At 41.4% G+C, this 24,472-nt stretch overlaps 1 protein-coding gene across 1 annotated transcript; it reads left to right on the top strand.

Moving 5' to 3' along the window:
• Window positions 1-647: 647 nt before the first annotated feature.
• camkva (CaM kinase-like vesicle-associated a) lies at window positions 648-24,427 on the top strand. The gene is made up of 10 exons (XM_060918222.1): window positions 648-742; window positions 841-972; window positions 2,788-2,862; window positions 9,141-9,279; window positions 11,080-11,200; window positions 11,537-11,612; window positions 23,443-23,579; window positions 23,752-23,830; window positions 23,947-24,034; window positions 24,161-24,427. Exons 1-10 carry the CDS (start codon window positions 648-650, stop codon window positions 24,425-24,427), a joined length of 1,209 nt encoding a protein of 402 aa, XP_060774205.1.
• The last annotated feature ends 45 nt before the right edge of the window (window positions 24,428-24,472 follow it).

Consider the following 24,472-nt stretch of genomic DNA (forward strand, 5'->3'; position numbering starts at 1 on the left):
GAAATCATAAGAAAGTTTATGACTGCTAATTCTGTCCTTTTGCCCTAACCATAACTGTTCATAACAAATGAGCCTGTGCCAAGTTCTTACTAAGACCCTTGCATATACTGTACTTATCTGTAACATGATTTGCTTTTGTCTGTCTAGCATCTATCTCAAAGGGTGTTGCACACATCTCTTTTAGTGCATAAGAGCAATGTTTCTATGTGGGCGGTGTAGTGGTGTCGCTTCACAACAAGAAGGTTCTGAGTTTGAGCCCAGCTGCCTTTCTTTGTGGAGTTTGCATCTTCTCCCCTTGTCTGTGTGTATTTCCTCCCACAGTCCAAAGACATGCAATTAGGCTAATTGGCTACTCTAAATTGTCCATAGGTGTGAATACGTGTGTGAATGGTTGTTTCCCAAGCCCAGAAATGTGAGGGTTGCAGCAGGAAGGGCATCCAGCATAAAACTGTGCTCCAATTAATATGACGTGGGTTTATTAGTTTATTAGCTGGGTCCATATGGACCCTAACCTGGCAATAGTGCTGGACAAGGAGGAAGAAGAAGCTGGGTTTCTATGTAAATTCTTCACCCTAAACTTCTATATTTGTTTTTGTAGGAAAATATATCCTACTTTTTGTCTTCTATCTGGAAGCCTTGACGCAGCCATGCCATTTGGCTGTTTAATTTTCGGAGAGAAGAAGGATTATAACAGTCCTGGTGAGGTCACTGACAAATATGACCTGGGGCAGATGGTCAGATCGTAAGCATAACTCAACCTCTGCACTCTTGTTTATGTTTTTCTATTTGTGACCATATTGTCATGCTTCATATATGAACTTTTGCTCTCTGCCAAAACAGGGAGGAGTTTTGTGAGATTTTTCGGGCGAAGGAGAAGAGCACACAGAAAATGTACACCTGCAAGAAATTTCTAAAGAAAGATGGAAGAAAAGTGCGAAAGGCTGCAAAGAATGAGATCCTTATCTTGAAAATGTAAGTTGTTGGTGTTCAGTTTTTCAGTGTTATTGGGAACCAGCAACTACAGTGGTGCTTGAAAGTTTGTGAACCCTTTAGAATTTTCTATATTTCTGCATAAATATGACCTAAAACATCATCAGATTTTCACACAAGTCCTAAAAGTAGATAAAGAGAACCCAGTTAAACAAATGAGACAAAAACATTATACTTGGTCATTTATTTATTGAGGAAAATGATCCAATATTACATATCTGTGAGTGGCAAAAGTATGTGATCCTTTGCTTTCAGTATCTGGTGTGACCCCCTTGTGCAGCAATAACTGCAACTATAAACGTTTGCGGTAACTGTTGATCAGTCCTGCACACCGGCTTGGAGGAATTTTAGCTCATTCCTCCATACAGAACAGCTTCAACTCTGGGATGTTGGTGGGTTTCCTCACATGAACTGCTCACTTCAGGTCCTTCCACAATATTTTGATTGGATTAAGGTCAGGACTTTGACTTGGCCATTCCAAAACATGAACTTTAGTCTTCTTTAACCATTCTTTGGTAGAACGATTTGTGTGCTTAGGGTTGTTGTCTTGCTGCATGACCCACCTTCTCTTGAGATTCAGTTCATGGACAGATGTCCTGACATTTTCCTTTAGAATTCGCTGGTATAGTTCAGAATTTATTGTTCGATCAATGATGGCAAGCCGTCCTGGCCCAGATGCAGCAAAACAGGCCCAAACCACGATACTACCACCACCATTTTTCACAGATGGGATAAGGTTCTTATGCTGGAATGCAGTGTTTTCCTTTCTCCAAACATAACACTTCTCATTTAAACCAAAAAGTTCTATTTTGGTCTAATCTGTCCACAAAACATTTTTCCAATAGCCTTCTGGCTTGTCCACGTGATCTTTAGCAAACTGCAGATGAACAGCAATGTTCTTTTTGGAGAGCAGTGGCTTTCTCCTTGCAACCCTGCCATGCACTCCATTGTTGTTCAGTGTTCTCCTGATGGTGGACTCATGAACATTAACATTAGCCAATGTGAGAGAGGCCTTCAGTTGCTTAGAAGTTACCCTGGGGTCCTTTGTGACCTCGTTGACTATTACACACCTTGCTCTTGGAGTGATCTTTGTTGGTCAACCACTCCTGAGGAGGGTAACAATGGTCTTGAATTTCCTCCATTTGTACACAATCTGTCTGACTGTGGATTGGTGGAGTCCAAACTCTTTAGAGATGGTTTTGTAACCTTTTCCACCCTGATGAGCATCAACAACACTTTTTCTGAGGTCCTCAGAAATCTCCTTTGTTCATGCCATGATACACTTCCACAAACATGTGTTGTGAAGATCAGACTTTGATAGATCCCTGTTCTTTAAATAAAACAGGGTGCCCAGTCATGCCTGATTGTCATCCCATTGATTGAAAACACCTGACTCTAATTTCACTTTCAAATTAACTGCTAATCCTAGAGGTTCACATACTTTTGCCACTCACAGATATGTAATCCTGGATCATTTTCCTCAATAAATAAATGAGCAAGTATAATATTTTTGTCTCATTTGTTTAACTGGGTTCTCTTTATCTACTTTTAGGACTTGTGTGAAAATCTGATGTTGTTTTAGGTCATATTTATGCAGAAATATAGAAAATTCTAAAGGGTTCACAAACTTTCAAGCACCACTGTACTTTATGTATAACTGCTTTATTTCGAAGTAGCCATATTGAGATGTTTTTTGTTTTGTTTTGTTTTGTTTTTGCAAGTGAATGCCCCTTTGTCAAACTTTTACTTCTGCTTCCTGTCTCACTGTTACAAACTCACCCTCTTGTATCCTCACAGGGTGAAGCATCATAACATCCTCCAGCTGGTTGATGTCTTCGAGACAAGAAAAGAATACTTCCTCTTCCTGGAACTGTGAGTAGAAATGGTGTGTGTGTGTGTGTGTGTGTGTGTGTGTGTGTGTGTGTGTGTGTGTGTGTGTGTGTGTGCGTGCGCATTTATGAATGACATATCAGTTCTGTATAAAATAATGTTATATGTAATATAAGCTATGTTCTAGTATTTTATATGAGTTGTTTTATTAACTAATGTATAGTTCTGCAATTACTGTATTAACTATGGCTGTTTATCAACTAAGGTAGGTGAATTAATGTATGTACATTAATGTATATATGCATTGTATGTAATTATGTTTAATAATATATGTAACTGGATCTTTTACCACTGGATAACCACTGGTGCAGTGTATATAGGGGTGTGTTCTATGAACACTGGATGGTTCGCTTAATACTGCCAGGGTTTGCTGTTATTATCTGTGTGTACTGAGACCTTCAACAAAATTATGAAATGACTGTATGGGGTATTATTTGACATAAATACCATTGTCAAATGGCCATCATTTCTCTGGACCCTTCTCTTCGAGTTCAAGCCGAATTGACATTGGTTTTAAATAACAGGGAACCCTTGCTGTGTTCAAAGAATCCTCTGGTGCTCATAGAATCACAGTTACCTACAGTACATAACTAGCATTCTATTTAATTCTGCTTTACCCCTTCTGACTGAAAATGCAATCAGCTCATTTCCATGAAAATCAACTGGCTAGTATCAGTCATATGTGCTCACGCATGATGGATATGTTAAAAAAAAAGCGGCTGATTTTGATGTCATTTTTTAAAATTGTAACAAAAAAGATGGGACAGGAACAGATGCAAAAAAGAACGAGAGGTACTGTTTCTGTTTCTAAAACCTGTTGACCCACTGCTCACAAAATTCAACTCTCTACTGTTTGTGCATTCTTGGATTTTAAGAACTCTGAACTGCCGTTGATGAGTAGTGCAACTTGAGACATTGGGAGAACAATGTAAGTTACATGGCTGCATTCTGGAATAATTTTCAGAATTGGACAAGCTAGCTAATATTGGTATTAGTGCTGTTATAATTCATGTTATGTTGTTTAAAAAGTACTTTTATTGTGAGGTTGGGAGCATATGAAGCTTAACACAGAGCAAATATGAAATTGACTCCAATCTTTCCACAGCATCATGGAACTGTTGCAACCTCTCATTGTATTACTAATTGTACTATGGTTGCGTTTATGGGACTCCAGTGCAAGGGTGAGATCCCACAAATGGTTCTTGGAGAGCATGGTGAATGGGTGCCTTGTCCCTTTGCCCTTCAAAAAGGTTGTGACAAGTTTAAGAGCTCTCAAAGGGATGTAATGCATGGTGCTGGGAACCACTGCAATAGTCCCATATATACCTTTGACATAAACAGGAACATTTTGCTGTCTAGCAGTCTCTGCAGGAAGGCCAGAACTCTAGGAGCTCTGGTTTGATGGACTTCACACCATTTTAGCATTTACACTATTCCCATCATACTTAGGACAATGGATCTATTGTCCCAAATTGACAGGAACATTTGGCAAAAACATCCTTGGCCAGATCTGTAAGAAGTGATGGGGAAGCCATGGTCTAATGGTTAGAGAAGTAGCTTTGGAACCAAAAGATCATGGGTTCGATTCCCTGGACTAGTAGGAATGGCTGAAGCAAGGTACCTAACCCCCAACCGCTCCCCAGTAAGTTGCTCTAGATAAGAACATCTGTTCAATGCCTGTAATGTAATGTAATGTAAAGTAAACATAATGTGATGTGCAGGTTGGAGACATGAGAAAACTGTCAAAATTTTCAGAGCACTCATAAGAGCAGCAGTGGAAATCAAGGCCACACTATACACTTTGGGGACACAACAGGACTCTGTGGTTGGATCAGTGAATTCTGTGCAATGTGGGCAGAGGTAGAGACAGAAAAGTGTACAGTGTCCTGGCACAGTAGACTGTAGAGCTCGGTCAAGGAGAACCATAGGAAACAATGAGTGACTTTGGCATTAGTGAAGACGGCCACTTCTGACCTGCCAAATATTTGCTGCAGATTCAAGTGATTGCTCCAATGCAATGGCTAACTAATTGCTTACATGCACAGATGTCTTAAAACCTCACCATAATATCATCACTGCATCAGCATTTGGTGCTTGGGCAGTGTATGTCTGAATATAGTTCTTCGTCCAGTGAAACCACCAGTGATGCAAACGTGGCCAAAACCAGTTCATCATGTAAGCTAAGGCACAAAGCACAGAACCTGGGTATGGTATAACAGAGTTCCAGAACCTCCTGACACTCTCTTAGTCTTTACACTGTGGCACAGAAAAACATCTTTCTGACTGGCACTGTGTAGAAGTAAGCATTCTGTGCTATGGGCTGCACACCAGCATCCTATTAAATTTGGGTTGCCACCATTTTAATGGTGGCTGTCATAGAGTGTTTGGAGCCTGCCGGTGGTGCATGCGACCTGGAAGAGGCCAATTTAGATTCATTTCATATGCTGCTGAAACCAGAGTTGAACACTTTGGTTCAATTGTTGGCTCACTCTCATACTGGAAATCGGAAGGGAGAAACAGCTTTTTGGTTATACAGTGGTGCTTGAAAGTTTGTGAACCCTTTAGAATTTTCTATATTTCCGCATAAATATGACCTAAAACAACATCAGATTTTCACACAAGTCCTAAAAGTAGATAAAGAGAACCCAGTTAAACAAATGAGGCAAAAATATTATACTTGGTCATTTATTTATTGAGGGAAATGATCCAATATTACATATCTGTGAGTGGCAAAAGTATGTGAACCTCTAGGATTAGCAGTTAATTTGAAGGTGAAATTAGAGTCAGGTGTTTTCAGTCAATGGGATGACAATCAGGTGTGAGTGGGCACTCTGTTTTATTTAAAGAACAGGGATCTATCAAAATCTGATCTTCACAACACGTTTGTGGAAGTGTATCATGGCACGAACAAAGGAGATTTCTGAAGACCTCAGAAAAAGCATTGCTGATGCTCATCAGGCTGGAAAAGGTTAAAAAACCATCTCTAAAGAGTTTGGACTCCACCAGTACACAGTCAGACAGATTGTGTACAAATGGAGGAAATTCAAGACCATTGTTACTCTCCCCAGGAGTGGTCGACCAACAAAGATCACTCCAAGAGCAAGGCGTGTAATAGTCAGCGAGGTCACAAAGGACCCTAGGGTAACTTCTAAGCGACTGAAGACCTCTCTCACATTGGCTAATGTTAATGTTCATGAGTCTACCATCAGGAGAACACTGAACAACAATGGTGTGCATGGCAGGGTTGCAAGGAGAAAGCCACTGCTCTCCAAAAAGAACATTGCTGCTCATCTGCAGTTTGCTAAAGATCACATGGACAAGCCAGAAGGCTATTGGAAAAATGTTTTGTGGATGGATGAGACCAAAATAGAACTTTTTGGTTTAAATGAGAAGTGTTATGTTTGGAGAAAGGAAAACACTGCATTCCAGCATAAGAACCTTATCCCATCTGTGAAACATGGTGGTGGTAGTATCATGGTTTGGGGCTGTTTTGCTGCATCTGGGCCAGGACGGCTTGCCATCATTGATGGAACAATGAATTCTGAATTATACCAGCGAATTCTAAAGGAAAATGTCAGGACATCTGTCCATGAACTGAATCTCAAGAGATGGTGGGTCATGCAGCAAGACAATGACCCTAAGCACACAAGTCATTTTACCAAAGAATGGTTAAAGAAGAATAAAGTTAATGTTTTGGAATGGCCAAATCAAAGTTCTGACCTTAATCCAATCAAAATGTTGTGGAAGGACCTGAAGCGAGCAGTTCATGTGAGGAAACCCACCAACATCCCAGAGTTGAAGCTGTTCTGTATGGAGGAATGGGCTAAAATTCCTCCAAGCCGGTGTGCAGGACTGATCAACAGTTACCGGTTGCAGTTATTGCTGCACCAGGGGGTCACACCAGATACTGAAAGCAAAGGTTCACATACTTTTGCCACTCACAGATATGTAATATTGGATCATTTTCCTCAATAAATAAATGACCAAGTATAATATTTTTGTCTCATTTGTTTAACTGCATTCTCTTTATCTACTTTTAGGACTTGTGTGAAAATCTGATGATGTTTTAGGTCATATTTATGCAGAAGTATAGAAAATTCAAAAGGGTTCACAAACTTTCAAGCACCACTGTAAAGTGGACCATGCTAAAGGGCATGAGCTTCTGCTGCATGCAGCTTCAGTTCCAGGATGAAAGTTTTCAGCTAAGATACATCTAAACCCAGGTTGTCCACAGGTCTAGAAATGGACTCTGATTACTTTCTTGGTTTCTTACTCTACTTATCAGTCATTGTTGGGCATACATTTTTGCAACTAGCAATTGTATGATCTGCACTACTTCTGTCATATTATGCTTTGAATCAGGATCTAAATATAGCAGCAAAATGTGATGTTGGCTTTGAAGACAGCCAAACTAGAGACTGCTTCTCTACAGTGGTCAATGCCAAGACAATAGACACATGACTCGTCTTCCAGGGAAATTGGACATTGGCTGCATGAGAGCAGCATGGCTCGTTAGTCAATTAGATGCGAAGCGGTGTATAAGAGAAACCAGCTAAGTTGGTAGACAATCAGGAAAAGTACGCCTTACAGGAGGAAAAATACACTTGAAATGTTCAGGTAGCCTGAACAGAGTTGTCGAGGGAAGGTATACCCCCATGCCCGCTAGTCCTGCTAGGAAGGGTGAGAGTGTGGAAATATGGGAATTACGTGCAGAGAGAGGAAAAAAAATGTCTCAGTGGAGAGAATGAGGGTTTAGTGGAGGAAACTCAGCCTATTACTCAAAGATCCGCTGGTCAGGAAGCCTGAACAGAGTTGTCGAGGGAAGGTAGAAGCCTGGCGAATGTACAAGTAGTAAACTTAACAACAGGTAGTGGACAAGAGATTACTCATCCACGTTAGACATCCTTAGCCACAAGCCTGCTAGTCAGGAGACGTTGGTGGCTGTAGGACTGAGCTGATGAAGTGCAAAGGAAGGTCCCACTCTGTGGAGATATAAGGAAAATGGAGGGAAATTTAGGTTAATGGAGTCCAAATAACTTTGCAAGTTCAGTGATAGAAAGCACAGTACAGCGAGGGCGGACCACTCAGCAATGCTAGTGCCATGCATTCACAGGCTAATAGTTCACCAGACAGCAAGTAACCTGAAAATTTCAGAGTGCCTAAGGAAAGTCACACCCAGTGAGGAACCGTGAGGTGAGACTGTACACCAGAACAGTTTGTAGCTAACTCTTGGACAGCACAGGTGTAATAAACAATTAGACTAACAAACTAATGAGGGAAGGAAGCTCAAGATAGTAGTCATGGAGTTTTGATTAACTCCAAAAAGTATGAAATGCAGGGCGGCCCTGTGGTGTAGTGGTTAGCGCTGTCGCCTCACAGCAAGAAGGTCTGGGTTCGAGCCCCGTGGCCGGCGAGGGCCTTTCTGTGTGGAGTTTGCATGTTCTCCCCGTGTCCGCATGGGTTTCCTCCGGGTGCTCCGGTTTTTCCCCACAGTCCAAAGACATGCAGGTTAGGTTAACTGGTGACTCTAAATTGACCGTAGGTGTGAATGTGAGTGTGAATGGTTGTCTGTGTCTATGTGTCAGCCCTGTGATGACCTGGCGACTTGTCCAGGGTGTACCCCGCCTTTCGCCCGTAGTCAGCTGGGATAGGCTCCAGCTTGCCTGCGACCCTGTAGAACAGGATAAAGTGGCTACAGATAATGAGATGAGTATGAAATGCACTCGCCACAGCCATGATGACGAAAGGAGCCTATCGACAGGTTACCTGTAGTTCTAACTTTAGTCACAAATTTATAGTCATATACTGTAACACTAAGGGAAACATGAATTCCAACAGGTGCATGAGGCAAGAAGCAGAAATGGAAATGATAGGATGACAGTAGTATTTATATCAAATATTACATCATGTGTCTCAGGATGCATGTGCACAAAAACAAAAAGCTATCCAGTTGATATTGACTGGCTTTGTTAGTTAGGCTTGGTGAAATACAATTTTTTGACAAGTCAAAGCTAAAATAAAAAACTTTTTCATTTTTCACTTAACTGTGTCACTATTATACTGAAATCAAATTTGTTGGAACACTTGTTGGAACATGTGTTCCATAATTATGTAAAATCAAACTGAATATAATTTATTTTCATGAGATGATGTTTTGATCAGCATTTTCACAAAGATTTTTTATACTTTTTTTTGTGGCAGACCATTAGGTCATAGAAGAAAGTGTTTTTAAAGGTACAATTTCCCTTCATCTGCTCTAGAGCCACAGGCAGGGAGGTGTTTGACTGGATCTTAGACCAGGGCTACTACTCTGAACGTGACACTAGCAACGTTATCAGACAAGTGCTTGAGGCTGTGGCTTATCTTCACTCTCTCCGCATTGTGCACAGGAACCTGAAGGTAATATGCTGCTTTACTCCCATCAAATGGCTATAAGTGGTATTACACTAGTAAGACAGGTGTATGGATAGACAGACTGACAAATGGATGAATGAATTGCACACCACTACATTCAACTCAGTTCCTTATGAGTTAAAAAACAAATATTATTTAAAAGCATTTTAGTATTTACATAAGACTTCAATCTTGTACTTTGGATCATTTCATTATGTCGTGGAACTAGAGTAAAGATATTGATGTTTTCACCCCATTTCCAGAAAAATTTGGATATTTTCCATAATGCAATAAAAACAAAAATATGTGATTTTTTTTTTGTATTCACATGAACCTTTAGTTAACTGACAAAAGTACAAAGGAAAGATTTTCAGTAGTTTTACTGACCAATTTATTGTATTCTGTAAATATAACCAAAGTTAGAAGACTGAAAATTTATAGGGTATTCAAGTAACACCATTTTGGAAGATTCCACAATAAGCAGGTTAATTGGTAACATGGTTGGGTATTAAAAAAAAAAAAACAGCATGCACCAAATGCTCAGTCTTTGCAAACAAAGATGGGTCGTGGCTCACTCCTTTGTGCCAAAATTCATGAGAGAATTGTTAGTCAATTCAAAGAGAACATTTCTCAATACAAGATTTTAGGTCTTTCAAAATCTACAGTACATAATATTGTGAAAAAAATTCAGGGAATTCAGAGACATCTCAGTGTGTAAAGGGCGAGGTGGGAAACCACTGTTGAATGTGTGACCTTCAAGCCCTCAGGCAGCACTGCCTGAGAAACCGTCATGCTAATGTGACAAATATAGCCACATGGGCTCAGGAGTACGTCAGAGTACATCCAGAAATGCAACCTGAAACTGTATTATGTAAGGAGGAAGCCATTCATCAATTCTATGCAGAAACGCCACTGATTGCTCTGGGCCTGAACTCATCTCAGATGCACTGAAAGACAGTGTAAATGTGTGCTGTGGTCAAATGAGTACACATTTCAGCTTGTTTTCAGGAAAGCCAGACGTTGAGTTCTCAGTGCCAAAGGTGAACACGACCATCCAGTTTATCATCAGAGAAAGGTGAAAAAGCCAGCATCTTGATGGTATGGGGTGCATCAGTGCCCATGGCATGGGTGAGTTGTATGTGTGTGAAGGTACCATTGATATATTGGGGCATATATTGGGACTTTAGAGAGAAATTCATCAAGGTAATGTCTCTTCCCGGGAAGTCCATGCTTATTTGAGCAGGACGATGCCAGGCCTCATTCAGCACAGGCTACAACAGTGTGGCTTCATAGACACAGAGAATGTGTGCTTGACTGGCCTGCTGCCAATCCAGATTTGTCTCCTATTGAGAATGTGTGATGCATCATAAAAAGGAGAATCATACAACGGTGACTACAGACTGTTGAGCAGCTGAAGTCTTTTATCAAGCAAGAATAGATAAAAATTCCAATTGCAAAACTGCAACAATTAGTATCCTCAGATCCCATACAGTTAAAAAGGAAAGGTGATGTAATACAGTGGTAATAATGCCTCTGTCACCAACTTTTTTTTTAGTGTGTCGCAGGCATCAAATTCTAACTTTGTATATATTTACAAAATACAATTAAGTTGGTCAGTAAAACTATTGAAAATCTTTCCTTTGTACTTTAGTCAGTGAAATAAAGGCTCATGTGAATTAACAAATCATATATTTTTGTTTTCATAGCATTTTGGAAAATATCCCAGCTCTTCTGGAAATGGGGTTAGTACACAATATGGATAACATTCTCTGACAACCTTGGACTATCTTCTCCTCTCCCTTTTAGTTGGAAAACCTTGTTTACTACAATCGTCTGAAGCACTCTAAAATTGTCATAAGCGATTTTCATTTGGCCAAACTGGAGAACGGACTCATTAAAGAGCCTTGTGGCACTCCTGAATACCTTGGTAAATACTAGCACACACAAGGCTGCTTGACATATGCGTACATTACGTTTTCACATTCTGGTCATTGCATAACCTTTTATCTTGTTCTACATATTTTTTTTCAAAATATTGCTTAAAAACTCAAACAAAGAAAAAACCTGTATCTCCCTTGTTGTATTCAATTTTAACTGCCATTACATTATGTACAGTACAATATGTGTGTCATCAATTCAAACATGCTGTACACTTTATTTTGTATTTATCTGCTTAGACTTACAGACATTTATTTGGATATGCAAGCAATGGTGCATATAGAGATGGTTGCTCATTCAAGTTTTATGTGTTTGATTTGCTCAGCTCCAGAGGTAGTTGGCAGACAGCGATATGGCAGACCAGTGGATTGTTGGGCCATTGGAGTGGTCATGTACATCCTGTCAGTGAGAATCAGTTTCTCTGTGTGTTATCAAACAATACCCACAAGTTTGTTTATTTTATTTAACTGGTCTGTGTGCATAACCTCATTCTGCCATTGTGTGTGTCTCTAATTCTCTGGATGACATTAAGAAGAGAAAACACATACTTAAGTAGTCTAGAGTAACAATATCAGTAAGGACTTATAGTATATGATTATACATGCAGGACACTTTTTCCATGGAATAAAAACATGTACTCTATTCCTTTCTAGCGGGTTTCATTCATTTGGTTTGATAGCATGCAATATTGTTAGCATATCGCTTATCCTACATGTATTACGTCACTCTACCCAATGGAGAATGAGCATTGAATATGGTTTACATGGTTTTCATGGTTGTGCAACATGACGTCACACATCAGAACTGATGCGAATATCCAATGAGAAAGTTTTCTGCTGCGTATGTGCAAAAGCATTTCTTTGATCGCCGGGAAAGAGAAAGACACGTTGAACACCCAAAAGGCTACCAAAACTCCATTAGATATTCTTCATGCATATTTACAAGAGAAAAACAGACCAACGGACATAAAAAAACTGGAAAAGAGACACGTCAGAGATGTAAACTTCTGACCGATTGACAATTTGTGAACAAACATGGTCGTGAGAATTTTGAAAGAGAAAGATGCGTTGAACACCCGAAAGGAGTGTATAATAATAATAATAATAATAATAATAATAATAATAATAATATTGTCTGGCTTTTTTTATGGTATTTCATACATATTCCATTCAGCTAGCATGATACAGAACTTGTCTTCCACTCATTCAATATCATGCTAACTCAATGCAGTGCAAAAAACTGAAAACTGAATTTGAGGAGAAAATTACTTAATACTCATGAAATTATCTTGCTGCATGGACAGATAATTTTACTTGACAAGACATCTTGGAATAAGTTGGTTACAATCTAGAACTAGTTTTAATAAACTGTTTATGTTGAACTGGTTTAATGAACTGGCTTACGTGCCCAAATGCATATACCTGGAGCATACCGAAACACATACCGGCCGACATATCTTCCTCGTGTTCTGCCCATCGTCAACAACAAACTTCCTCGTACACCGGCAAACATTATGCATAGGCCGAGAGAGGTAGTACCAGTTGCACTCACGAACACTCAGAATTCTAAAGTTAAGCCTAGTACCTTATGTCAAATTACTGCACCATCTGTATGTCTTTGCAATGCTCGTTCTTTAGTGAACAAATTAGATGAGTTTCATTTGTTGTTGTTAAGCGAGAATGTTGAGGTTGCTGGTGTGACAGAAACTTGGTTTAGTAATGATGCTCCTCTTGACTTTTGGGCCGTAGATGGCTACACTGTGTTTTCCAAATCCAGAGAAGATAGACGTGGTGGAGGTGTAGCACTATATGTAAGGGATTGTATAGCTACACGTCAGATAACGACAATCACTGTACCAGATGATATAGAATGTATGTGGATCATGTTACGGCCTAGGCGCCTACCGAGGAAGATCTCCTCCATTATTATCTGTGTAGTGTATGTACCACCACAGTGTGCCTGTGAAGACACTTTAAGACAACATTTGATAGAAACTGTAGATAAGCTAAGAAGCCAATATGATAATGCAGGATATTTCATAATGGGTGATTTTAATCATGTTGACATATCTGCGGTGTGTTCTGGCAATGGTCTGTATCAAATAGTTAATATCCCAACCAGATGTGAGGCAACTCTAGACCTCATAATGACAAACCTTAACGAATTCTATTACCCCCCCACTGTGATCGCACCTCTGGGATGTGGCGACCACAACATCGTTCTACTGAAGCCCAAGTATCAGCTGGTCACGAACAAGATCACAAAGCGTCAGATATGACCAATGATTGAGTCAAACATTCGATTGTTCGGCCAATGGATTACTCAGTACCAGTGGGAAGAAGTGTTGGAGGCACATGGAACACAAAACAAAACCTCTACTTTTTACAGAATCTTAACCCAGGCAATAGATACACACTTCCCCTGTAAAGTAATCAAGACCCACGTCCAAGATAAAGCATGGATATTACCAGTGATCAAGAACGCGATTAAGCTCCGTCAGCATGCGTTTGTAGAACAAAACTGGGCAACATGGCAAACACTTCGCAACAAAGTTCAAAGGGCAATCAAAAGGGCCAAAAGCGAGTTCTACCGCAACAGAGTTCAGAAGCTGAAGAAGCAGAATCCCAGTGCTTGGTATAAGGAGCTTAAAGTCCTCACTGTTACACAGAGGAAGGAGATGACAGTACGAGTGCAAGGTGTACCCGATGACCCCAGTGACATCGCAAATATCATCAACAAAAAGTTTACCTACATCACGACATCCCTGCCACCTCTCAATGTCACTAAGTTACCAGCATTTCTTCCGTCACACGTTCCCCCCACAGTCCATCCATGGGAGGTGTACAATAAACTGTTACAAGTGAAGGTGAAGAAATCTCCTGGACCGGATGGAATCAATGGTGTGTTACTGAAAGAGTTTGCTTATGAATTCAGTACACCCATTGCTAATATTTTCAGTGCCTCTCTACACGAAGGCCAAGTGCCACAGGAATGGAAGGAGGCCATTGTAGTTCCACTTCCTAAGTCCCACCCACCAAGCATTGATCAGTTACGTCCAGTGTCATTGACTTCCCTTATCGCCAAGGTATGTGAGGGCTTTATTGCTTCTTGGATACTGTAGGACATAGAGAGCAGCATATCTCCCAGTCAATTCGGGTGTTTGAAAGGTTGTTCGACGACGCATTGTCTTGTTAGTTTGGTAAATCATCTTTTTAAGTCAGCAGACAAGCGTGGAACAAGCACCACGTGGGTACTGATGGACTTCAGTAAGGCTTTTGACTTTGTTGATCACACCACAGCTATATGTCATCTTTTAGAGCTTGGAGTCCGACCAGAGATACTACCATGGATTGCTAGTTTTCACACTGACCGGACTCAGAAAATCAGATACCAGGGAGCTCTCTCACAAGTGAAACATCTTGCCTGTGGCCTGGCACAGGGTATGAAGCTTGGCCCTATTGTCTTTATTGCCCATGTCAATAGGATTGCTGATAACATGAGGGCTCAGTCATGGGGATATATTGATGACTTAAACCTTGTTGAAGCAAGATTTATAGCTCACCCATCCAACCTGCAGGATGATCTTAACAAACTCTCTACGTGGACTGAAACCAACAAAATGAAACTGAACCGGGGAAAATGTAAAGCCATGCAGGTCTGCTTTGTCCAGAACCCACCTCCACCCCCTGTTCTCACCATTGGCGGCCATGAACTTGAGGTCGTCAGTATTGCCAAATGTTTAGGAGTAACCTTCCAGTCAGACCTGAAGTGGGGCACGCATTTCACAGAAATGACTAATAAAGGGAAACAGAGGTTGTACCTCCTATGTAGGCTGAAGCAGTTTCAGTTACCCATACAGGACCTGCTTACAGTCTACACATGTTTTGTACGACCGGTCCTGGAGTATGCAACACCCCTGTGGCATCCAGGCTTAACGAACAGCCAACGGATGAAGATAGAGAACATCCAAGTACGTGCAACTAAGATCATCCTTGGCAATAACTTTCACAGTTACTCTGCAGCTTGTGAAGCTCTACGACTCCAAAAACTTGAGGACCGACGTGTTACGCTGTGTCTGAAGTTTGCCCAGAAACTATACAAGTCTGAACAGTACAAACATTGGTTTCCACGACTGTGGGGAGAGATAAGTGGTAGGGAAACTAGACAGAACAAAAAACTTGATCAGTTGCCAGTTCGCACTGTACGATACTCTAAAAGTCCACTTCCTTACCTTGTTCAACTTCTGAATAGTACATTGCAATTGGAATGGCTAATCATGATGTTTTATTTTGTATATATATTTGTTTGTGATTTTAACTCTAAGTATGTTTGATTTGTCAATGTACCTTTTATCCAATGTACAGAACATGTAATTCAGCTCTTGGGCTGCCAAATGTTCTTTGAATAAAACCCATTTATAATAATCTCAGAGTTGGTGTCTTGTGTTCTTCTAATAGGAAATGCTAGATCGTTTCAACTATATTCAAGATATTCTAACTTGTTAAGATATAAATTTTTTGCAGTGTGGAATATAGGTCAAGGTCAAGGTTCTTCACTGCAAAAAATGATATCTTAGCAAGTGAAAATATCTTGAAAATAGTTGAAACGATCTAGCATTTCTTATTAGAAGAAAACAAGACATCAATTTTGAGATTATTAAACCTAGTTCTAGATTGCAACCAACTTATTCTAAGATGTCTTACCAAGTGTAATTATCTTACTGCACTGGCAGATTATTTCACTTGATTATAGTCTAAATGTTCTCAAATTTATTATGTTTTTCCTTATATTAGGATGGCTAGTTTTTGCAGTGTTTACTGTCATTTGCATGTTTCACACGTAAACTAAATTTGTGCCTCAGGGCCAGCAGCGTATATAAATAGAAGAATTAAAATAAAAAATAAATAGAAAAATAGAATAGAAAAATAGTGCAACCATGATTAAAAAGTGTTCAGGTGAACAGTAAAAACTTCAATATGTGTAAAATGCAAAATGGGGGGCGTGGGGCGGCAGCATCAGAGCTTAGGCTTAGTGTTCAGTAGTCTCACAGCTTCTGGGAAGAAGCTGCACTGGAGCCTTGATGTTTTGGCCCTGATGCTGCAGAGTCTTTTTCCTGATGGGAGGAGGCTGAATAGACTGTGTGCTGGGTGGGTGGAGTCACCCATGATGCAAGCTGGTCTGCTCCTGCACTGGCTGTTGTAGATGTCTTCTATGGACGGCAGGCTGCAATGGGTGATCTTCTGTGCTGTGCACACCACCCTCTGCAGAGCCTTCCTGTCTGCAGCTGAGCAGTTTCCATACCAGGAGGTGATGGAGGAGGTCAGTGTGCTCTCCACCACACACCTGTAGAAGGCTCCGAGGACCGCAGGGCTCAGTCCGGCCTGCCTTAGCCTCCTCAAAAAGTATAGGCGTTGGTGGGCCTTCTTGACCACGCTAGCTGTGTTCATGGTCCACTTCAAGTTGCTAGAGATGTAGACCCCCAGGTACTTGATGCTGTGGACCATCTCTACAGCTTCTCCTCCGATGTAGGGGGGAGGGGGCGTGGTCACCTCTCCTGAAGTCCACAATTATCTCCTTTGTTTTCCCCACATTGATGCAGAGATTGTTGTCCCTGCACCAGTCCACCAGGTCCTCTACCTCCTGTCTGTACGCTGACTCGTCACCGTGTCCCACCACCGCCGTGTTGTCTGCGAACTTCACAATACGACTGCCCGGATGTTTAGCAGAGCAGTCATATGTGAGCAGAGTGTAGAGCAGGGGGCTAAGGACACAACCCTGGGGGGAGCTGGTGTTAAGGATGATGGTAGAAGAAGAGACGCCGTGGATCCTCACTGTCTGTGGCCTGTGTGTCAGGAAATCCAGTACCCAGTTGCAGAGGGATGGTGGTAATCCAAGCGGCAGCAGTTTGTTGACTGAAGTCTGCAGGTCAATCGTGTTGAACGCTGAGCTAAAGTCCAGGAAGAGCAGCCTCACGTAGGTGTCTCTGCTCTCGAGGTGGGTGAGAGCAGAGTGGACGACGGATGAGATGGCGTCCTCTACAGACCTGTTCCTCCTGTATGCGTACTGGTCTGAGTCCACATTTATGTCCACCTTCTCATTAATGTGGTCCATGACTAGGCGTTCGAAGCATTTCATGACTATCGGGGTGAGAGCCACTGGTCAATAGTCTTTCATGCTCCTCACTGATGCACATTTGGGCACTGGAACAATGGAAGATGTCTTCAGGCACACTGGCACCACAGCCTGGGAGAGGGAGGTGTTAAAGATGTCTGTCCACACCTCAGTGAGCTCATGTGCGCAGGCCCTGGGATGTTGTCTGGTCCTGCTGCCTTGCAGGGGTTGACACGCTGCAGATTCCTCCTCACGTCATCTGCTGACATGCTGAATGATGGTAGCAGGGCTTTACATTAACTTTTTTGCTCACCGGCCACTGTGGCTAGTGGTTTTCCCGAGTCACTAGCCATTCAGCCTTTTCACTAGCTACAATTTTGTTGCCAGGAAATCGCAGTTTTTTTCTTCACCATGATACGTTAAAGTTCAGAAGATCTAGATTTAATTATGAATGGCAGCGTATAATGTATCTCTACAGTAGCACTCAAGTATTCAGTGCTGTTAAGGTAGCTCCCTATATGAAAACATGCAACCAGTTCAGACAAAAATATAAACAGAGTATTCTGTTTATTGAACTCAAATTCAAGCCCCTTACAATATGAAATATCGTATAATATGAAAAATAACATTCAGTACAACTGAACTGATTCTAATATTAAAATATTAAAAGTCCAATTCAAAACATTTATCATTGAAAAACATTTGATGTTTTGATATGCAAGTATTGTGTATTATCAAGTATTATTATATATATTATGTATTATCTATTAATAGTGTGTGTGTGTGTGTGTGTGTGTGTGTGTGTGTGTGTGTGTGTGAACATGTGTAGAGAGAGACCTCATTACGTTCATCATCAGATGAGTCTGAATGGTCCATGAAAAATGGTTTTCGTGACCTGAGGCTTTCAGCAGGCCATAAGTTGATAGCTGGGGCGAGATCAACTTCTTTCCAATCGCGTGAACGTTTCTAAACAGCAGATCCATCCTCTCCAGTTCAGCCGACTTCATGACAGCCAGGGACTGAAAGCAATGCTGTCCTGTAGTGAACCCGCCGTCTTCGCCTGTTTTGATGTTATACTACCAATATGTGCATTTGACTTTTCATGGTCCTTTATAGTTTAGAGTTTAAAATTACTGGTGCCTGTCTTTGCCAGACTTTCTACAGTCTTCGCAGTAAATGGTATTTTCGGTTTTGCTATGAACTAGCCAATCTCACCTGAACTTCCATTTGTCATTGAACTGTCTTATCTTCCTATTAGCGTCTTGTTCATCTCCATGGCCATAGCCAGCTCTGAGGCCCCCGCGGTCCGGACCTCGGTCATTTTTAAGAGCTGAAAATACATTTGTACGCTAAATATTCAACTGGATAAAAAAGTAAAGAATAACATTAAAACGTCTCCGTAAAAAGTGCATTGTTAATGATGTTAAATGTTGATTCTGTCTTCTGTGTGTGTTTGGTGTGTGCGGCTCTGAGACCAAGAACACAAAAGCGAATGAGCGCACGACTCAGCGGAGGAACGCAGTGCAGCAGACACGGGGTTTCCATGGTAACCATCAGCGCACTTTCATCAAGCTGTTCAATTTACATTTTCGAAGCAGCGCAGTTGTAGCCTGCCTTGTTTGTGATTTTAAAAATAAATCATTCGATAAGCCAAAGCAATAGAGTGGAAAGTTTCAACTTATGTTTGCCTTGGATAACTTTGCCTAAAATATGGTGGTGTATACTGTTTTTTTTCCCAGAATTTTTTTTGTGTGGGTGTAATGGATGCCAGATTGTTAATGTATCTTAGTTCCATAGGCTACATGGTTAGGGTATCTTTTGTTCTCATTGCTTGGGCCAGGTCAAACCATTAAACAAGCTTAAATTATTCTTACTCTTGCCACATACATGATTTTTTTTTCAAAACTGATGATATTCAGTTCAAACACCATTAAAAGTAATTTCAGGAATAGATCTCGTGTGGTGTGTAATTCACCCTTTTCATTTAAATATGTTGAAAATTTTGCTTTGCGCATCACGGACCTCGGTGATTTTAAAATGCTGCCTCCAGCCCTGCTCATCTCTGCCCCTTTTTTCCTGAACAGCAGGGTTTGAAACTCCAGCTATGTGCCGCCACATAGTGCGCTTGTCAGTCGTCAGCAACTTTGTTGCTTCGTTCATTAACCGCAGGTTACCGTATCATTGATTTTATCTGAGACGTTCTAAACAATTCTAACATGTTGTCAGAATGTTTATGCAGGTGCTCATGGGAGTTGTAGGTGTGTAATATTACATTGCAATGCGTTTATTATATCAGATGCCTTCAGAGAAAACTACAATTAAAATATATTGTCATACCACAGAATAAACCACCCGCCAAAGTGGCTAGTAAGACTAAAGTCATTACCTGCCAAAGCCAAATTTTACCCACATTTGGCGGGTGGGCGGGTGCTAATGTAAAGCCCTGGATGGTAGCTCACCCTCTGGGATAGTGAGCCTGGTACGGGTAGGGGGGTTGGTGGGTTCAAAACGGGCATAGAAGACATTGAGTGTGTCTGGCAGGGATGGGTCCCGAGGACACTCGGCGTTCTTCCTGTTGTAGCCTGTGATTGCCATTATGCCCTGTTGCATGCTCTGAGGGTCGTTGGATGCAAAGTGGCCCTGGATTTTGTCAGCATGTGCTCTTTTTGCGCGTGTCACACCCGCTTGGAGGTCCCTCCTCACCGCTGTCAGTGCCAGTGCATCTCCAGACCTGAAAGCTGTGTCACATGCTCTCAGGAGACGCTGAACCTCACCATTCATCCACGGCTTCTGGTTGGGACATATGGTGATGTTCTTGGTGGTGGTGACATCAGTGATGCATTTCTGGATGAAGCTGGAGACGGCCGAGGTGTACTCCTCCAGATCTACACCTTCACCGATGGTAGCAGCTTCCCTGAAGACCCGCCAGTCCGTCCGCTCAAAGCAGTCCTGCAGTGCAGGGACTGCTGTGCTGGGCCACACAGTGATGGTCTTCCATGTTGGCCGGTTGTTTTTCAGCACAGGTTGATGGGCAGGGACCAGCAGGACAGAGATGTGATCAGAGAAGCCCAGGTGGGGCCGTGGCACCGCAGCATACGCACCCCGCTTGCTGGTGTAGACCTGGTCCAGAGTATTGCCTCCCCTGGTTGTAATGTCTATGTTCTTGTAAAACCAGGGCAGGCAGTCCGTCAGGCAGGTGTGATTAAAGTCCCCAGCAATCACAAAAAATGCCTCTGGGTGTTGATCCTGCAGCTCGCTGACATGCGCATGCAGCTCTGTCAGCGCCGTGCTGGCGTGCGCGCTCAGAGGAATGTAAACAGTCACCAGCAGCACTACCATAAACTCCCGAGGCAGGTAATGCGGGCGGCACTTTAGCGACATAAACTCCACAGTCAGAGCAATGCTGGCTTACCAGGATGCAGTTTGTGAACCAGTTCTTGTTGATATAAGCACAGAGTCCTCCACCATGGCTTTCCCCCGACAGCTGATCGTGGTCGGCGCGGAAGAAAAGTAGTCCGTCCAGGTGGTACACGGAGTCTGGCATGTTGTCATTCAGCCAGGTCTCGGTGAGCAGGAAAGCACAGCAATTCTTCATCTCCTTGTGGAAGTTCAGTCTCAGCCTGAACAGGTTGCTCTTGTTGTCCAGAGACCGGATGTTAGACAGGAACAGAGTTGGAAGAGCGGGTCTGTTGTTAGCCCTTAGCCTAGCTAGCAGGCCGGCTCTCTTCCCCCTCTTCTGCCTCCGAGTGCACCCTTGTCTCCTTGCACACTGCTGCTTTGTTTTCCTTTGTCCACTCTCCTTTAGCAGCCCAAAACGTCCTAATGCTGCCTTGACATCTGGTTTCAGTCCCACATTCAGGTTCCCCAGAATAAATAGGTCCTGTGTGCTGTATTTCAGCCTCAGATTGTTGCACAAGTTAATAGAAAAGGCAGGAAGGGGTCATACGCTAACCGGGAGCCAAGAAGCCGCTGCACCACTGCGCGCCGCCATCACCAGCATTGAGTGGTATATATTTGATATACCACTCAATGCCAGCCAATATTATTTAATGAGACCACAAGATTGTCCTTTTCTTGCTTTAAAAGCAAAGAAGAAAAAAGAGCCAAATGTACATGGCCAAACAGCAATTCTGTTTATCATTGGAGAAGAGAAGATACATATAATTGTACAGAACTTCCCGACTTGATGTTTATGCTACCGGATCATTATGACAACTGTCTGTAAGATCTGTAAGGAGATTTGTTTTGAGATTACAAGCTTTCAGAAGACATTCATAGCAGTCAGTGGAAGTTCTCAGAGCATGTAGTTTGTTCGTCACTTTTCATCATCGCATCGTCTGAATTCACTGTCAGGATGTGCTGTGAGTATATGTTATTACATCTCTCATGTGTTCTGTTTCATAATTTTTTAGTCTTTTTATCGTGCATTCTTTTGTTATCATCTACTGAAATTTATGCACCAGTTAGTTCCAGTCCACTAATTTAATTGGTCAAACAGCATTCCCAGAGTACCTGTATTTCCTATAACCGCATTGGGACTTCTCACAGTGGATCCTTTTTAGGAATGTAAATTTTGGCTTCAAATATGAAAGCTTGTCAGGTAGAAATGAAAAGGAAGGAGAGACAATGATTTTACCAAAAGTACCTTTAACAGGAATGTACAAAGCAATGTGAGCTAGTTAACCAGCGAGCAGGTGTGCTAAAAAGTGAGTATGGCTATATTGAACAAGTCATTCAATATCATGCTAGCTGAATGGAATATATCTGATATACCATGAAAAAAGCCAGCCAATATTATTATTATTATACATACACATTCGATGGAACAATTATATATTTTACAAAAAAGTTAAGAACAGGGGGGAATTTACCAATATTGAATGCTGATTCTGATCGAATGTAATTCAGTGTTCTGTCAATCCAATGTACAAAGTCAACGTTCTAACAAAAAAAATGGTACAAGTCCAAAAAGCCTGAACAACAACTCAATTTATATCCAAGCTATAAACAGGTTGACAGTTCAAGTTCAAAGTTACTTTTGGTAGGAGTTAATTGTTACATTGCAGTTGTTCAAAACAAAAGGGCTTTGCTGAATGAAGTCCACGAGTAAACAATATTTCCGCTATTGCTCTCTTTTCCCGTTTTTCGATGTCCGCTGGTATGTTTTTCTATTGTAAATATGCATGAAGAATATCCAGTGAAGTTTTGGTAGCCTTTCAGGTGTTTAGCATGTCTTTCTCTTTCAAAATTCTCTCAAAATCTTCCACTTTTAACGAAGCAAACCTTGTGGCCATGTTTGTGTGCAAACTGTCACAGTCACTCACTAACGCGGAAGTTTTACATCTCCGGCATGTCTCTGTTCCAGTTTTTCAATGTCCGTTGGTATGTTTTTCTTTGTAAATATGCGTGAAGCATATCTAATAAAGTTTTGGTAGCCTTTCGGGTGTTCAATGCGTCTTTAGTTTCAGTTTTCAGTTTACTTATTTAGTGCTTAAACCTAGCACTGGATAAGCCACGTCTTCTCTCTTTCCCGGCCAACAAAAAAATGATTGTGTGCATGTGCAACAGAAAAGTTTTGTTGTTGGAGCGTCACATGAGCTCCGATGTGTGACGTCGTGTTGTCTTGACAACGTGCAATATCATAACAATATTGCACGCTCATTCTCCATTGGGGAGAGTGGCATATAACATGGAGGATCAACAATATGATAACAATATTGCATGCCATCAATAAACCCACTAGAAGGGAATAGAACACGTTTTTATTCCATGGAAAAAGTGGCCCATATGTATAATAATTAGCCATATTGTGTCTGAAATGTCACTTATTCAGTATTCATTTCTTGTTTATAGAATTGTTGTATAAAAGGACTATATCACTCTCACATTTATAAGGGTATACTGAATACTGGCACAGCTGTGATTAACTCATGCATGAGCCCACAGGGTTTTAAGTATAACTGCAATGTTACTCGTGATATTGTTTGAGTATACGTTTCTAGTCAGTTTCATCACTCTGTCCAGGACTGCTTTTTTATGAAGAGACTCTAATAAAAATATGCTAGATTCAATGTATTGTGATTTTTTTTTGTTTGTTTTGTTTGTTTGTTTGTTTACCAGACTGTCAGGAAACCCTCCTTTTTATGATGAGGCAGATGATGATGATGACGACAGTCATGACAAGAACATGTTCCGGAAAATTCTGTCAGGAGACTATGAGTTTGACTCACCCTACTGGGATGATATCTCAGATTCTGGTAATGGGAGACGCCACACTTTTTGGAGGAAATATTTGGCAAAGTTTACTTTAGCAGTTTGCCATAAAGTCAAAGTTGAAAACTATCGACTACGTTTTTGCCTTGTCCTACCGAAAGGGTTTGCCTTGTCTTCACAGTACTGTGATGAGAAAAATATGTTTCTGCATTCTAGCCAAAAGTCTAGTTGCATCTTTAATGGAAGTGGATCAAGACCAAAGACTGACTGCACAGGAGGCAATCAGCCATGAATGGTTAGAACCCTCTTTAAATACATGATGCTGTTTGAATTTTGCCCCATTACTGCAATTTGAAAATGTCACATGCAACTGAGGAAATGTATTTGTCTTTCTATACATTTATTATTTAGGATATCTGGGAATGCTGCTTCTGACAAGAATATTAAAGATGGTGTGTGTGCTCAGATTGAAAAGAACTTTGCAAAAGCAAAATGGAAGGTAAAACAATCATTTTAGTTCATGCTGCCAATAAAATTAGTTCTTGCTTGTACAACGTCCTGTCATTCTTTTTTCAAAGTCCGCATTTCGTTCACAATTCAATATGTCTTGTTTTCTTTCATGCAGAAAGCAGTCCGTGTGACCACTTTAATGAAGAGGCTCCGAGCTCCAGATCAGAGTGACTCTGGGGCCTCAAGTCCCGCTCTCGGAGCATCGGCAGGATCAGTGACTCCGAGCAGCACACCGGTTGCTATGGCTGCAACTCCTGAACCTCCCTGCGGCACCCTGGAGCTTCAGGAAATAAGAGCAGGAGAGGCTCCAGCACGGTGTAACGGAGAGATCCCTGCTGCTATGCAGCTTAGTGTGGAGACCAGAGAAGAGCAGAATGGCTAACCTGGATGTACACAAAGGCAAACACACTCATTTTAGAAAGGAAGA

The sequence above is a fragment of the Neoarius graeffei genome, chromosome 4 (assembly GCF_027579695.1).
Source record: "Neoarius graeffei isolate fNeoGra1 chromosome 4, fNeoGra1.pri, whole genome shotgun sequence".
In the NCBI taxonomy this organism is placed as follows: domain Eukaryota; kingdom Metazoa; phylum Chordata; class Actinopteri; order Siluriformes; family Ariidae; genus Neoarius; species Neoarius graeffei.

Bases quoted from the DNA above. Each gene is read 5' to 3' on its own strand.
- camkva (XM_060918222.1), top strand. From the start codon at position 648: ATGCCATTTGGCTGTTTAATTTTCGGAGAGAAGAAGGATTATAACAGT. The intron at 743-840 runs GTAAGCATAACT...CTGCCAAAACAG, and splicing joins CTGGGGCAGATGGTCAGATC to GGAGGAGTTTTGTGAGATTT. The intron at 2,863-9,140 runs GTGAGTAGAAAT...CATCTGCTCTAG, and splicing joins TACTTCCTCTTCCTGGAACT to AGCCACAGGCAGGGAGGTGT.